This window comes from Odocoileus virginianus, chromosome 6, assembly GCF_023699985.2.
Source record: "Odocoileus virginianus isolate 20LAN1187 ecotype Illinois chromosome 6, Ovbor_1.2, whole genome shotgun sequence".
Lineage (NCBI taxonomy): Eukaryota > Metazoa > Chordata > Mammalia > Artiodactyla > Cervidae > Odocoileus > Odocoileus virginianus.
Window position 1 is genome coordinate 87,786,130 of NC_069679.1, and position 17,048 is coordinate 87,803,177.

At 48.4% G+C, this 17,048-nt stretch overlaps 1 protein-coding gene across 13 annotated transcripts in view; it reads right to left on the bottom strand.

Annotated features, from left to right (window-relative positions):
- The window catches only part of EFCAB11 (EF-hand calcium binding domain 11), a 163,857-nt gene extending 147,703 nt beyond the window's left edge, over positions 1–16,154 (bottom strand). For all 13 annotated transcript variants that reach the window (XR_011488415.1, XR_011488416.1, XM_020900233.2 and 10 more), the window contains exons 1-3: positions 15,992–16,154; positions 15,362–15,457; positions 11,000–11,045 (exon numbers count right to left, since the gene is read on the bottom strand). Coding sequence is in view for 11 of the 13 variants with exons in the window: in XM_020900233.2 (XP_020755892.2) it covers positions 11,000–11,045; positions 15,362–15,457; positions 15,992–16,066 (217 nt within the window). In the remaining 2 variants the exon portion in view is untranslated. The remainder of the gene's footprint in view (positions 1–10,999; positions 11,046–15,361; positions 15,458–15,991) is intronic.
- Positions 16,155–17,048: the final 894 nt, after the last annotated feature.

Below are 17,048 nucleotides of genomic sequence, written 5' to 3' on the forward strand. Positions count from 1 at the left end.
GAGAACCACAGCCTTGAGCAGACGGGCCTTGGGTGTGAAGCTGGAAAGGCGTGCACATCCATACATGACCACTGGACAAACCACAGCCTTGAGCAGACGGACCTTGGGTGTGAAGCTGGAAAGGCGTGCACATCCACACATGACCACTGGACAAACCACAGCCTTGAGCAGACGGACCTTGGGTGTGAAGCTGGAAAGGCGTGCACATCCACACATGACCACTGGACAAACCACAGCCTTGAGCAGACGGACCTTGGGTGTGAAGCTGGAAAGGCGTGCACATCCACACATGACCACTGGACAAACCACAGCCTTGAGCAGACGGGCCTTGGGTGTGAAGCTGGAAAGGCGTGCACATCCACACATGACCACTGGACAAACCACAGCCTTGAGCAGACGGGCCTTGGGTGTGAAGCTGGAAAGGCGTGCACATCCACACATGACCACTGGACAAACCACAGCCTTGAGCAGACGGGCCTTGGGTGTGAAGCTGGAAAGGCGTGCACATCCACACATGACCACTGGACAAACCACAGCCTTGAGCAGACGGGCCTTGGGTGTGAGGCTGGAAAGGCGTGCAGGGAAGAGGGGTGCTGCAACAGGAGGGGCGGGGCCTGATGAGGAGGGACACATGGGGCGGGGGGGCTGTGGGCGAAGACACGGGGCTGACGTGCAGAACAAGACCCCCAGAGGAGAGAGTGTGGGCCTGGCCTGCCCACTGCTAGCAACGGGGAGTGAGTGACAGCCCCTCCTCTCCGCCCCGACCAACACCTGGGCACAGTCTAGAGCCCAGACAGGCAACGTCTGTGCGGGAACGGCCTGTGCAGGCTGCAGTCCACCCTGACACCGAGGTCTGCACGCGGAGCACGGGGCCACCCAGGGCTGGAGGACGAGCTGGACGCTGCCACCTGTCCTCTGTGCTGCTCCACCTTCTCAAACCCCACCAGCCTTCCACACCCGCTCAGGCCCACACCGCGGGCAGGAAGCGAGGGCCGCTCTCTTCAAACTCTTAGAGGCCTTCTCCTCTATACTGCTCAAGTGACATCTGGCCATCACAAAAGTCACAATACTTCTTTCACCTTCCTTATGACATATTACTTGGAAGAAAAGCTATGACCATCCTAGAGAGCATATTAAAAAGCAGAGACATTACTTTGCCAACAAAGGTCCACCTAGTCAAGGCTATGGTTCTCCAGTGGTCATGTATGGATGTGAGAGTTGGACTATGAAGAAAGCTGAGCGCTGAAGAATTGATGCTTTTGAACTGTGGTGTTGGAGAAGACTCTTGAGAGTTCCTTGGACTGCAAGGAGATCCAACCAGTCCATCCTAAAGGAGATCAGTCCTTAATATTCATTGGAAGGACTGATGTTGAAGCTGAAGCTCCAATACTTTGGCACCTGATGCGAAGAGCTGACTCATTTGAAAAGACCCTGATGCCGGGGAAAGATTGAAGGCAGGAGGATAAGGGGATGACAGAGGATGAGATGGTTGGATGGCATCACCAATTCAATGGACATGAACTTGGGCAAACTCCAGGAGATGGTGAGGGACAGGGAAGCCTGGCGTGCTGCAGTCCATGGGGTCACAAAGAGTCAGACACGACTTAGTGACTGAACAACAACCAGTGGTTAAGACTCCACACTTTCCATGCAGGGGGTATGGGTTCAATCCCTGGTCTGGAAAATAAGACCCCACATGCCTTGAGGCTAGCCAAAAAACAAACAAACAACAAAAACAAATGGTCCTAGGATTTCAAAATGAGTATAACGTGCACAGCTCAGTCAGCAAAGAATCTGCTGCAATGCAGGAGACCCAGGTTTGATTCCTAGGTTAGGAAGATCCCTGGAGAAGGAAATGGCAACCCACTGCAGTGTTCTGGCCTGGAGAATCCCATGGACAGAGGAGCCTGTCGGGGTCGCAAACAGTTGGACACAACTGAGCGACTAAACCACCAGCATAATGAGCACGTGTTTCCTAACGATAGAAAAGAACAAAGCGAATTAAAATCTGAAGTCAAACACCAGCTCCATCTGCTATACTGTGGCCTCAGTTCCTCAGGGAGAACCCAAAACAACAAAATATACACAAAACAGACACACACAAGTCCTTACAACGTAATATAAAAGACTAGAAAATGGACGTTTACATTTAGGAACAGAACACTTTCAACAGTCAATGATCTTGCTCAAAACAACTCAGATGAGATCGCAACAAACAAAAGTCATTAACCTCACCACACACAAATTATTTTTCAATTAAACTGATCCTGGATTGCATGACTGAGCCAAAGAGTCCATAATCACCATCGTGATGAAGCAATCACTTCGATTTTTCCATCGTTTAAAGTTGAAGATTAAAAGTAAGCTCCTGGAGAGCTTTTTTCCTGTTAAGTATGAAAGTAAAATGTGTTCCTTGTTTTGAAAGGGAAACCATATAAGAAAACAGAAGGTGGGGGGGGGGGGGGGATAAAGCATGATCTAATCATCCAGTGGAAACAAAATTCTGATGTTCTTTGTTTTGATTTTCCTCCCCAAGCATATGTTATATGAATCTAGGATTAAAAATGCACAGACAGCTGTTTGTGGATTCAGTGGGGGCAACGTACACTGGGCAGATTAAGCCAAAGTCTCATAATCTTAGCTGTTGTTATTCATATAAGATGATCTACAATCATCCCACAATGAAGCCCAGCCACCTGCGATCACCCGTGGCCTTGCCCTTCACAGAACTGCCCAGACACACGCGGCATTAAACCACTGGCCTACACTGAAGGGCTTCCCAGGGGGCGCTAGTGGTAAAGAACCCGCCACCGACGCAGGAGACACAAGGGACATGGGTTGGATCCCTGAGTCGGGAAGATCCCCTGGGGGACGGCTGGAAACCCAGTCCAGTGTTCTTGCCTGGAGAATCCCACGGACAGAGGAGCCTGGTGGGCCATCATCCACAGGGTCGCAAAGAGTTGACCCAACCGAAGCGACTGAGCACACATGCAGTGAAGAAAGTTCAAGAAACCTTACGCAGTTCACTGCCGTATTTCCTGAACTGTCTGCAGATGTCAGTGTCCACTCACCGGTCTCTTCTCGCTGAGACGTCGTGGGGGACACACCCTACGTCGCGGAAGATGACGTCTCTCTGGAGAAGGAGCTTCTGCGGTGTGGCTGCTCATCGCGGCGTGGCTGTGACTGCCTTTTTGCCCTGGACCCTCAGCATCCCAGGAGCAGACCTGACATCAGCCTCTAGCGATGGCACAGAAGCTCCTGGCTTGTCTTTTGTGCACTGACGCACTCCTGATGTTGACTCATTCACTCATTAGTAACTAGGACAGTGAGGACTGGCCTCAGGCCCACCACAATGACTAACATGACCCATGGCACTACTAACATCACATACCATCACACGGTGGTGAGGGTAGGCTTAGAGACGGCACTACTGACGTATGCTATGTGCTAGCTAGCTGTACCACCTGTGCAGATGAGCTACCCTCTGTAAGATTCAGGATTACTTTCACTTACAAAACGAGATAATCCTGACATGAAAGTGAAAGCAGCTCAGTCGTGTCCCGCTCTTTGTGACCCCACGGTCCGTACAGTCTACGAAACTCTCCAGGCCAGAATACTGGAATCGGTATCCTTTCCCTTCTCCAGGGGATCTTTCCAAGCCAGGGATGAAACCCAAGTCTCCTGCATTGCAGGCAGATTCTTTAACAGCTGAGCCACCAGGGAATCCTAACACAGAGCTGTGTTAAATTTAACAATCCCTGCATAATACTCATCACAGCATCTGCACGTGGTAAATGTCCAAGGAATCAAAGCTATAATTATTATCTGTAATGACAATAAATACTGTAACACATGTAAAAGTATTTTATAAACCAATAAAAGAACCACCAAATGCCAGGATTAAGATTTTTTATTACTCCCTGGAGTTCAGTTTACTCATTTGAAACCAGGGAACATATGACCATTTTCTAGGCTCTTCTAGATGCAAACTTCTTTCATTTTCTATAGTTAGAGAAGATATGAAATGTTCTACACTCTCAGAGAACAGAAATAAAACCCTCTAAAATGAAGTAGCAACCCCAGGTGGCGCAGTGGTAAAAGAATCCGTCTGCCAACGCAGGAAAAACCAGAGTCACGCGTTCGCTCCCTGGGTCAGGAAGACCCCTGGAGGAGGGCATGGCAGCCCTCTCCAGTCCCATGGACAGAGGAGCCTGACCCCCCGGAGGAGGGCACGGCAGCCCTCTCCAGTCCCGTGGACAGAGGAGCCTGACCCCCCGGAGGAGGGCACGGCAGCCCTCTCCAGTCCCATGGACAGAGGAGCCTGACCGCCCGGAGGAGGGCACGGCAGCCCTCTCCAGTCCCGTGGACAGAGGAGCCTGACCCCCCGGAGGAGGGCACGGCAGCCCTCTCCAGTCCCGTGGACAGAGGAGCCTGACCCCCCGGAGGAGGGCACGGCAGCCCTCTCCAGTCCCGTGGACAGAGGAGCCTGACCCCCCGGAGGAGGGCACGGCAGCCCTCTCCAGTCCCGTGGACAGAGGAGCCTGACCCCCCGGAGGAGGGCACGGCAGCCCTCTCCAGTCCCGTGGACAGAGGAGCCTGACCCCCCGGAGGAGGGCACGGCAGCCCTCTCCAGTCCCGTGGACAGAGGAGCCTGACCCCCCGGAGGAGGGCACGGCAGCCCTCTCCAGTCCCACGGACAGAGGAGCCTGGTGGGCTAGGGCATAGCGTTGCAAAGAGTCAGACACGACTGCAGTGCCTGAGCACACGTGTGCGCAGACACACACACACACACACACACACACGCAGTGTGCACTGGAACCAGCCCCAACACTGATCTGTTTCTTCCTTAAACAAGTGGCTTGATTTTTTTCTCCTGTCAGTATTATATAACTTCTTGTTCCTGGTGCCTAACAGCTTTTACTGACACTCACTGCTTCGTTAGGTTATGAAGCATTCAAGCGTCACTAGCGCCGCGCTGCTCTTCATTCTGGCTGCCCTCAAGCTCTCCCGGCGCGACTTTCCTTGAGATGGCCTGCTCTTCCCGTGGCTTTGTCTTAGCGTTTCACTCGTCTTGATTGTCACAAGGAGCCTCCATAGCGGTGACCCACCTTGTATAAAACAGAGACCTAGGGACGGAGAGTTTGGGTGTGAAGGTTTAGTATTGCTGGCAGAGTGTACATCGTCAGGGCTCTGCGCAGCCGGGCTCCATCCAGGATGTGACTCTGGACCTCCCGCAGGCAGCGGAGCAGCAACAGGCCCTTGTGTGGGGTGGCGTGTTGGAGACCTGGTGCAGCCTTTTCTAGATGTAAGAAGGGCTACACTTAGTGGGAGAATTCCCAAGTCACAGCTACCCAGAAGAACTTAGTGATGGCTCAGCGGGTAGGGAATCCACCTGCAATGCAGGAGACACAGGAGATGTGGGTTCAACCCCTGGGTCGGGAAGATCCCCTGGAGAAGGAAATGGCAACCCACTCCGATGTTCTTGCCTGGGGAAATCCCACAGACAGAAGAGACTGGTGGGCTACAGTCCACAGGGTCACAAGGAGTTGGACACAACTTACTGACTAAACAGAAGCAGCGGAGAAGAACTTCGGAAAGTTGATTATATGAATAAGTAGCTCCCAGAAAACCAAGGTCAACATTTCAGTTTTTTAAGATCAAAACATCAAGGAGAGAGATAATATATTTGGTAAAATAATCTGTGTATAAACTCTTCCTGTAAAAAACTTAAGTCAGGGCCTTCCCTGGTGGTCCAGTGGCTATGGCTCTGTGCTCCCAGTGGAGGGTGCCTGGGTTTGATCCCTTGTCAGGGAACTAGATCCCAAGTGCCACAACCAAAGACCTCAAATTCGGCAACTAAAAAGGAGCGCGCGTGTTGCAACAGAAATCGAAGATCCCGTGTGCCGAGACTAAGATCCAACACAGTCAAATAAATATTTTTAAAAAAATAAAGAACATGAAATGTGAGCCAAGTCACTCAAAGGGAGAAAAGAAGGAGCTGATGGTCTGGGACTGGTTCAGGACCGAACAGTCCAGAGAAAAACTGCTACGTTAGCAGCACTCAGAGCTCGGCAGTGACTTCTTGCGAGGCTGGCTATTCCACTTGCCCAAGGATGTCTGTGCTCTGGACTCTCCCCTTTCAAGGGGACACGAACTGAAGCTGGTTGGAAAGTTAGTATCCTGACTGTAAGTCTACTCCTCTAATCAAGAAGAAAGTGGGGCTTTGAGAAGGTTAATTTGCCGTTGACATCAGGACCAGAGAGGAAGGGGAAGCCAGGGAGCCTGCAGACGAAGGAGGGCCCTTCCACAGCAATTCTGGAGCGGATCTCGCTCCTCCAACCCTGTCTTCCCCTGAATTTCTCCGATGGCTAATTTACTTTGCAACCTTCTGTTCAGTTCAGTTCAGTTGCTCAGTCATGTCCAACTCTTTGAGACTCCATGGACGGCAGAACGCCAGGCCTCCCTGTCCATCACCACTCCCAGAGTTTAATCAAACTCATGTCCACTGAATCAGTGATGCCATCCAACCATCTCATCCTCTGTCGTCCCCTTCTCCTCCTGCCTTCAATCTTTCCCACCATCAGGGTCTTTTCAAATGAGTCAGCTCTTCACATCAGGTGGCCAAAGTATTGCAGTTTCCGCTTCAACATCGTCCTTCCAATGAACACCCAGGACTGATCTCCTTCAGGATGGACTGGCTGGATCTCCTTGCAGTCCAAGGGACTCTCAAGAGTCTTCTCCAACATCACAGTTCAAAAGCATCAATTCCTCAGTGCTCAGCTTTCATTATAGTCCAAGTCTCATATCCATACATGACCACTGAAAAAACCATAGCCTTGTAACCTTCTGAAGTATATTTAAAAATTGATTCCTTGGAAAAGATGCTGCAACAGGAAGCATCCTAACCATCTGATGGAGAAGCGGCTGTGAGAACAGCTGTCATATCGCTGATAATAAATGCGAGGGACACGCGTCTGAGAGCAAGTCTGGGGGCACAAAAACCACCAAAGTCGAAAGCCCTCACAGGGACGCCTGCTCTCAGGAAGAAACCCTCCAGTTCTGAAGCCACCCTCAGGCCACTATGAGTCTGGGAAAATGTCCCACAGTAAGATGCTCTTCGCGATACAGGAGAGAACTAGGGTTCAGGAGAGACCACGTGAAAGGAGTGCATGCAGAGGAACCCCTGTCCAGACCTTAAAGCTTTAATGTGCATCAGACCTGATATCAAAAGGAGGCTCCATGACTGCGAACACGTGAGAACTGTCTCTGCAGGAGGTGCAAAGCCGAGCGTTAGAGAACTTGGGGGGAGGGGGGCGGCTTCCCTGGCGGCTCAAATGGTAAAGAATCTTCCTGCAATGCCGGAGACCTGGGTTCGCTCCCTGGGTGGGGAAGATCTCCTGGAGGAGGGCAGGGCAACCCACTCCAGTATCCTTGCCTGGAGAATCCCCATGGGCAGAGGAGCCTGGCAGGCTACAGTCCATGGGGTCGCAAAGAGTCAGACAGAACCGAATAACCAAGCACAGAGAACTTGGGAAGGAGAGAAAACGACCATGAAATTTACAAAGTCTCCCACCACACGTCAATGCTCTCTCAAACATCAGAAAAGGAGAATTACAGGGAGGAGACCACTAACGGCATACCTGGGAGGTCCTCCTGCCACAGGCCGATCCTCACACCGCGTCGGAGCACTCACACTCAGGGCCCCCCGGGTCCAGGAGCTGAGAGTCCATGGTCACGACAGGGGAGGCCAGGGTTCAGTCCCCGATGAGGGAACTAGATCCCATAGGCTGCAACTGAAAGTCCACACGCCACAGCTAAAGACTGAAGACTCTCCCTTGCTGCAGCTAAAACCCAGGGCAACCAGAAAAATACATGTCTTTTAAAAAGAGAGAAACCTTTAGAATGCAGTAAAGGTGGAAAAACCTTCTGCCAGAATTTACACTTCAATGTACAGCAAATCACCATAGAGAAACCATATGAATGTGATACACGTGTGTAAGGCATATCTTACTAAATGTGAGATAATACACACGGGGGGGAAATCTTAGGATACGGAACGCGGGAGGTCTTGTCAGAGGTCAACCTTTACGTCAGAGAGCTCGCCACACCTGTAAACAACACGGGCCACCTTTCTTCCAGAATAATACCTGTTTGTACATCAGGTGACTGGTAAAGAAAAGAAAACCAACCTTGTGAAGTCAAATCTCTAATTCAGAATCAAGGAATCAACACGAGGGAGAAAAGCTATGCAAATAATGAATCTGAGCATGCCTTTGGCAAGCTACATGTATTTATGTAGAAACACTATATAAACAAGAGCAGAGGAAGCCCTGCATCCAGAGAGAATCACTACTAACTCCCAGAGGACTCCTAAAGGAGAGAAACCCGAACGATGCAAAAAATGCGAGCAATCCTTCTGCCAGAAGACAGAAGTCTTTCTAGACTAGAAGGTTCAGAAGAAACACAGGAAAAAATACGTAGCGCAGGTCTCACCAAGAACTTACAACCTAAACTGAACAGGAAAGAAACAGTATTTGAGTGTTTTGACAGTGTGAAAAATTCTAAAAAGAAATTTAAAACCTGGGAAAATTTCATCAAGTTAGGGAGTAAAAAAAAACGAAGCAGTGAAGAGTGGGCTATGTCCTCAAAAATATCAATGCTGCAAAAAGGCAAAAAAAAAAAAAAAAAGGCAAAAACACCTTCTCCTAGAGGCAATACTGTTCACAAAGTCGTGTTCAATATGTGATGCCAAAGTGAAAATGGAAGTGCGAGTCGCTCCGTCGTGTCCGACTCTCTGCGACGCCGCGGACTGCAGCCTGCCAGGCTCCTCTGTGCACGGCATTCTCCGGGCAGGAATCCTGCAGTGGGCTGCCATCTCCCCCTCCAGGGCCCTTCCTGACCCAGGGCCCAAACCTGCCTCTCTTGCATCCCCTGCCTTGGCGGCAGATTCTTTACCACTAGCGCCAGCTGGGAAGCCCAATTAAGTATAGGAATGAATTATAAATCATTGAAAACATACAAATTCATGAGTCCATAGTGATAAAAGAGCTAGACTGATCAATCAAGAAGGCGGGAAGTCTCTTGCTTATAGTAAAAATGCCAGGGGCTAACTGAAAGAAGTCCTGAGATTAGAAAATCATTACTTTACAACCATATGGCAAAAACTGGATCAGACAAGAATCATAAATGGGTAACAAATCCTGGGGGAGATGTTGATGAGAAGCACAACATTTGCAACATCAAACATGTCTCTCCACTGGCTGTTGATGAGTGGCAAGGGAAGAAAATATAAAGAGAAATAATACAATGGAGAAACTGGACAACACCTTGACCAGTGATGAAATTAACATCAGCTACAAGAGACAGGCAGACAGACATCTGATGTCTCAAGACGTGGTGCCCTGAGAAGGACAGGTCACCTGAACAGGATTCTGTCTGAGAAAGCAACAACTCAACCGAATGACAGACGAATGCCAGGCAAACACAAGCGGAGGGCTATTCCTAAAAAACAAAATAAAACAATGAGGAGTGGGCTATTTCCTCAAAAAAACCAATGTTGTAAGAAGGCAAACCAAAAAAGAAAAGTCTACAAAAATGTCCTGGCTTAAAAGAGGCTAAAGAGACATGATACCAAGAACTAACTCCTGTCCGAGATGAGGGAAGATGCTCTGAAGAACATAATTAGAGCAAGGGACAGCACGGGAATCTAGCCGGTTGTCGTTCAGTCTCCATGTCCCGCCGGACTCCACTACACGGACGCTGAAGACAGGCGTCGGTGTGACCTCCCGACAAGTGTGCTGAGGTGAGGCAAGCTCCATGAGAAGAGGCAGAAAGTGCGGATGAGCGGCGAGATGGGGTAAAGTACGAACGGTAAGGGAATCTGGCAAAAGGGCACACAGCTATTCTCTGCACTAATTTTATCGTGCAACTTTTCATAAGCCTTAAATTATTTGCCCCCAAAAGTAATTGTTGAAGAGCCAATTCCGTGTACTGTGGCCCCTGCCTCCTCAAACAACAGGGTCATCTTTCTCCTCTGCCTTTTCCCTCTTCACTCAGGCACCCGGCTGAGCTGAGAAACAGCTTCATGTTCCAAACAAAGGCAAACGGCGCAAAGCAAAGGGCTCTTGATCCACAGCTGCTGGACCTACTGGAAGACTGACCTACACACACGGTCGCTTTCTCACTCTCTATTTGTCTTCAAACCCCTGCAGCCTGGCCTCTGTCCCCACCACGCGCTGACGCTGCTCTTGCTGACATCACCAGCGCCCCCGGGTGCCAGCTCCAGGGGTCCTCTTCAGTTCTTCTGCTACGTGACCTTCCAACGTGCTGGCCACACCTGCTCCTTGAAATATCCACTTCCGTTGGTTTTTGATCAAACACTTGATTTTCCTCTGGGCCCTCTGCCCCTCCTAAGTCTCCTCTGCATCTCTTCATCCCCCATCTGACTTCCAGTGGTCATCACTCCCATGGCTCTCAGTCCACTCTCTCCCTCAGGGGTCTCATTCATTCCCGGCTTTAAAACCACCTGCACGCTGCCGACTCCCAAACACCTCTGCAGCCTAGAGCTCTGCCCCGAATTCTAAACTCACACAGCCCAACTGCCTAGATGTCCTCGGGCAAAACCTTTCAGACTCAAAACTGAACTCTTGCTGTTTCCAGACCTTCAATCTTCTCCCCTAGTCTTTCCATTTCAGTAAGTACCGCTTCTGTTCACTCAGCTGCTCAGAAAACCCAGATCATCCGTGGGATGTTGAAATTAGAAGCAACGTTTTGTCTTTAGGCTGTTCAATGGTTGAAAATTCTCCCATAATAAACATACTTACGAATACATTGATTCATCAAAACTAAAAGAACCAAATCTCTTCTTGTTTGGGGGGTAATGGGAAACAAAGCAAAGATCTGCTTTAACGTAACACTTTAGAGTTTCTATATTTGTTCTTCATTTTAGTTTCATGAGTGTCTAAATAAGGTAGGTAGTAAAAATTAACTTTCACATTACCAGAAGTGTTTGGATCTACTGACGACATCACAGAATCAGCTTCTATCTAGAAAAGAAAAAGAAAAGAAAATAATAGAATATACAATTTCATCAAATGTTCTCACAGTACAAGTTCTTAATTCCTGGGATACAGGAAAGGAATGCAGATTATGAGAAACCATCTTTGTTGAATCCAGCAGACAAGTACTATCGCAGGACAGCTATCATAGTCATTTCACTGTTCTGTCAGTAAGACACCAGAAGCTAATCTGCTACAGACCCCAATGGCCCCCTGAACTTTAATCCATTGATCAAAACAGTTAAATCATAAAGTCAACTAGGCTGTCCTATACACAGCATACCCCATAAGGTAACCTTTCTGTCTTACACAAATACAAGCAATCGTTATGATGGGTTCTTTGGCTTCACTTAAAATATTTTCTTCCTGACTGTAATAGTAACAATGTAGAAAACATGAAAAACATTTTTACATTATGAAGAGAAACAATGAAAAAACGGCCAGCCAGTGAAAACCACTGTCAACATTTCTGCCTAGTATACCTTTCTTTTTCCGGTGGGGTTTTTTTTTTAATTGAAGTACAGCTGTTTCCAAATGCTGTGTGAGTTTCTACAGCCCAGGGAACCAGTCACACGTACCCACACACCCCTTCTTTTTCGGATTTCCCTCCCATTCAGGTCGGCGCAGAGCACCCAGCAGAGTCCCGTGTGCGGCAGTCAGCTCTCATTAGCTATCTACTTTATACTGAAGTGTGTGTGCATCCATCCCAGTCCCTCATCCATCCAAACTCCTCCTTTCCTACCCACGCATTTTTAAACATATTCACGAACACACTGTGTACTAAGTTTGGGGACCTGCCTTCACTAAGTATTAAGACACCAGAATTTTCCCACATTGCTGCAAGACCTTTACAAACATCTTGGAATTAGGATCTTGGCAACATGTGACATAACTTCTCCACCTTGGATTCCATGCCCTGCACTCTGCTGGTTCTTCCTGACCCTTCCAGATGACTAGCTCCCAGCGCGGCTTCCTCTTGGGGTCCCCGCCGACCTTTAAATGTGCAGACGCCCCCAGGCTCTCCCCTCGGGATGCCACCCTTCACGCTCTGCACACCCTTCCTGGTCAGTGCCACCCACTCGCACACCTGTGAGGAATCCCAAACCTATCTCCGCCCTCCCCTCTCCACCCGATTCAGATTCCTACACCTGAGGCAGGCAGCACAACCTGAGAGCGGATCGTTAGCACCATCATCGCCTCATCATCCAGCATGGGACTTAAAAAGTGAGTGCATAAGGCTGTATTTAACATGGATAATCAACAAGGACCTGCCGTAGAGCACGGGAACTCTGCTCAATGTCAGGTGGCAGCTGGATGGGAGGGGGCTTTGGGGGAGAATGGATACACATATACATGTGGCCGAGTCCCTCCGCTGTTCATCTGAAACTGTCTGAACATCGTTGATCAGCTGTATCCCAATACAAAATAAAAGTGTAAAAAAAACAAAACAAAACAGTGAGTACACTTAGGGTGCCTGCATCTCCTCGGAATTAATGCACCACTCTCTGAACTCATTGCCCTTCCCCCAAACCTCCTCCTTCTGAACTTCCCTCTTTTCTCATCCTTTCAGTCCTGCATCGCTCTGGGACGTAGCTTCTTCCACCACCACGGGGCACTCCCAGACACTTCCTATCAGTGGAGTCTTTCTCCGCTGGTCTAAACAAGGCCCAACCTCCTACTGTAGTTACCACCAGAACTCCTTGCCGTCTTCTCTTCCTGTTCTCAATCTCTTGGCCTCAGGATTTATCAGAGTTTCATAAGCCTATCTAAACTAGCTGCTTCAACGTGTGTGTGCTCAGTCACTCAGCTGTGTCTGCCTCTTCGTGGCCCTGTGGACGGCAGCCTGGCAGGCTCCTCTGTCCATGGAACTTTCCAGGCAAGAATGCTGGAGTGGGTTGCCATTTCCTATTCCAAGGGATCTTCCTGACCCAGGGATCGAACCCACGTCTCCTGTGTCTCCAGGACTGGCAGGTGAATTCTTTACCACTGATGCCCCCTGGGAAGCCCTGCTTCAAAGTAGCGTCTGTGTTTTATTCATCTTTGTATTTCTAGCAACTTGGAAGTGCTCCTCTTACTACATGAGAATACAATAAATTTCATTCTGTAAACATTTTCATGAGTGCAGAGTGATTTATTATATAAAAGTGACTTACAGCTTCAGGACCTGCATTCAGGAGTTATTTCATTTGCTCAAAAGCAATATTTAAAAACAAAACCCTAAACCTCAACCTAATGTAAGAGTAAAAACCTGTTAGATTTCAGAGGGAATATATTGTCACTTAATAAATGTTCATGATGGTTACAAATGATTCTTAAGTGTATTGGTGATTTGTTATATCAGTATTTTACTGTTTAGCAGTCTGTAGTCAACAAGCATTTGATTAAAAAGTAAACTCCAAAACCTCAACCGAAAGTAAAAACCCATTGAATTTGATGGTGTGTAGTATGTATGTTACCCTATCACGGTACATGTCATTAAATTCTTCACTTATGCCCTAAAATTGAAACCGAGTGAGTAGATCCAAAAGTAATAAAGGCAGAATGAGACGAGGTGTCTTTCCAGCTGAACCTGGGTTAAACGCAGTGCTTTGCAGGCTGGGTCCACGCAGCTGACCTGCTCTGGAATTCCAGCTAAAATGACCGCAGGTTAACAGGAGAGCTGCAGCCTCCGGGAGGTAGCCTGACTAGCCCTGAAGACGTCTCTGAGCTCCACAATCAACCTCTCAGTAACTAAGCAGCCCCCTGGCAGTTGAACCACTCAGAACCTACCTGAGCTGTTCATGGGACACAGTTATATCAACAGAACACAGTAACAGTGAAGGTGTGATACACTTAAGCATGATGGAGAAGCAGATGCTATGTGATCCCTGGCTTCTCGGGGTTTGTAATCGGAGACAAGTAGAGCTCAATCATAAGGCAGAGCTGAGCCCAAGCGGCCGCCGAGTCCCTTGGTCTAAGGAGGGCAGGAGCGAGAGCATTCCAGAGACAGCCCCTAGTGCTCCCTCGGGTTGATGCCTGCCACTGAGTCTCTTACACCTGGCCAAGACCTCGCCTTTGATTTGTTCAGCAGCTTAACAAGAGGGACCTGGGACTAGAATGGATGTGACAGACAAGGGGACCAGGCAGGATAGGGAGCCCCAGGAAACCTGTCCTACGGAAGCAGGGGGCTCACTGGAGACCAGCTCAGCTCTCCTTAACTAGTGCAACCTTTTCTGGAGAAGCAATGCCCAATAAAATTTCAAGTGTACCTAGCACTTGTACTTCTAGGAATTAATTCCACAGAGATGCATTCACAAACAGAGATATAGTTATAAAAGAATGCTCACTGTAGCAATATTAGCAGGAATGAAAAATAATGGAAACAACTGAAATGACCAAAACAAGAAAACTAGCTAAAGAGACTAGGCAGCTACTTTTTAAAAAAAATGTAGTGTGTGTGCTTTTATGTTCTTCTACTGTCAAGTCAAAAAAAGCAAGTTCAAATAAAATAGGCGCACTATGCACCTACCTACGCTTTCAATAGAATGCCAGGCAAGTTTGTCATGCATAAGAAATTTGGGATGATACTCAAGAATGGTTAATAATGGTAACTCCTGAGGAATAGGGAGGGAAAAGATTTACATCCAACTTCATATTTTTCTGGTCTGTTTTACATTTTTGACTATATAAATGCATTTTTCTCATAATTTAAATGGGGCAAATTTTTTTTTTTTTTTTTTTAGTTTAAGGAAAAAAAAAAAATCCTGCACGTCCCTTCCTCTGTGAATTCCTCCTGCTACCAACATCCCCCTCCCAGGCTTCTGTCTTGAAACTATGCTAGTATCTCACATTTAACATAATTATTAGCAGCCTTGTGCTAATTTAGTCTTGATAGATTCTAATTCACCCCTTATTTGGGTTCTTAAGAAGAAAGTAAAATTCAGCACTGGACACATCCCTAAAATTGCTCAAAAGGCAACGGTTTGTTTTATAAACATCCTAAGCTAGCCCTCTAGCTTTATTTTAGCTAGCCCTTCTACTTTACTTAGAATCCATCCACTACTGTATTGGGCTTCCCTCATAGATGAGTTGGCAAAGAATCTGCCTGCAATGCAGGAGACCCTGGTTCAATCTCTGGGTCGGGAAGATCCCCTGGAGAAGGGAATGGCAACCCATTCCAGTATTCTTGCCTGGAGAATGTCATGGACAGAGAAGCCTGGCAGGCTACATCCATGGGGTTGCATGAGTCGGACATGACTTAGTGATTAAACCACCACCACTACTGTATTCTCTGCCCTGTCCCCAAATACAAAAGAAAGTTCTACCTTGGATGGCTTGTAACCAAACAGCATTACAACAGCAACTTTAAAGTCCTCTCTGCTTAGATAGCCTTTGTTATCTTCATCGCATGCTTTAAATACCTAAAGAACATTAAGTATCTTCAGTTAATAAAACAGAAACCATTTGTTCTACTATTTTTATTACTAACATATTAAGTTTACACCTCTCAAATTTAAAACTTAGCTGAAAAGCTGGGCTGAGAAGTGAGTTTCATTATCCTAATTTTAATTCTCAAAACACCTTAATGATGTGCTAAAATTTACTACCCCCTCCAAAAAAGTGCAAATGATTTATCGGTAGGTTAATTCTTTTAAACCATCGGGATAAATTCTACCCAAAATTCAATGCTAGAATGAGGAAGGTGAGGCAACGGGGACGGCTTTGAAAGGCGGGAGGACAGGTGCAGGTTACAGCTTATTATAAAGAGACTCTGTCGCAGAGAGCAGAAGGAGGTTGGAAGTAGGCAGAACACTAGACGGGGATCCAGAAGCTTGGAAGCCCCAGGCTGGGTCATTAGCCATCACACCTCGGGGCTGAAGGAGACCCGGGCGAGGGGATGGCGTAAGCGCCCCGGGTCAAGCCGAAGTCCGAGACCCAGCCCTCCGGACACCTACTTCCACCCACTTCTTGTGCTCTGAGGGACTGGCTTCCCACGTTCGTGGCCGGGCGCCGGCCTGGGAGTAAAACATCGCGACAGCCGCGCGCAAGTCCAAACAGCAGAACCCGCAAGGTCTGCGCCAAATCCCCCGGGCCGGGACCGCCAGCCCCGCTCGGCGCAGTCCCGGAAGCTGAGCTTCGCAGGGCACCTCCAAAGTCTCCTCTCATTGGACGACCTGCGAGCCACCGGCGTTGATCCCGCAGCTCTATTGGCCAGAGGCTTTGTTTAGCAACGTTTCCTTGGAACAGCCTATGGCAAAGAGGCCCTCAGGCCCGCCCCCAGTCCTGGCTCCGCCCCCTAGTTTTATTAACTCTTGGAACAGCCTAAAAGAGAAGTCATGGGTGTTCATTGGAAGGACTGATGTTGAAGCTGAAACTTTGGCAACCTGATGCGAAGAGCTGACTCATTTGAAAAGATCCTGATGTTGGGAAAGATTGAGGGCAGGAGGAGAAGGGGACGACAGAGGATGAGATGGCTGGATGGTATCACCGACTCAATGGACATGGGTTTGGGTGGACTCCGGGAGTTGGTGATGGACAGGGAGGCCTGGAGTGCTGCAGTCCATGGGTTCAGAAAGAGTCGGATACGACTGAGCGACTGAACTGAACTGAACTGAACTGGAACAGCCTACAGCAGAGAGGCCCTCAGGCCTGCCCCCCAGCCCTGGCTCCGCCCCTCTAGTTTCTCCCTACAGCTGAGACACGTGCTCGCCCAGGCGCTGTTTCACTGTGTCCTGCGTGATTCTTTTCATTTCCTGTTCCCACACCTTGCAGCGTTTACTTTTGATAATTTCGATCAATGACACTATGCTAGGCATCATAAGATACACAAAAAGAGTGTGAACAAAGCATAAAAGGAGCCTAGCACTAAGCCCTGTGCCTGGTACAAATCAGACGTTCAATAAACCAGTGAGCTCTTAGAACGTTTCCATCAAGTTATTTCATCCAGCTTTCTGGGAGGGGTGGAAATTCCAAGACCGGCATCAAGAGCACTGAGTTCAAACTCCATGGCAA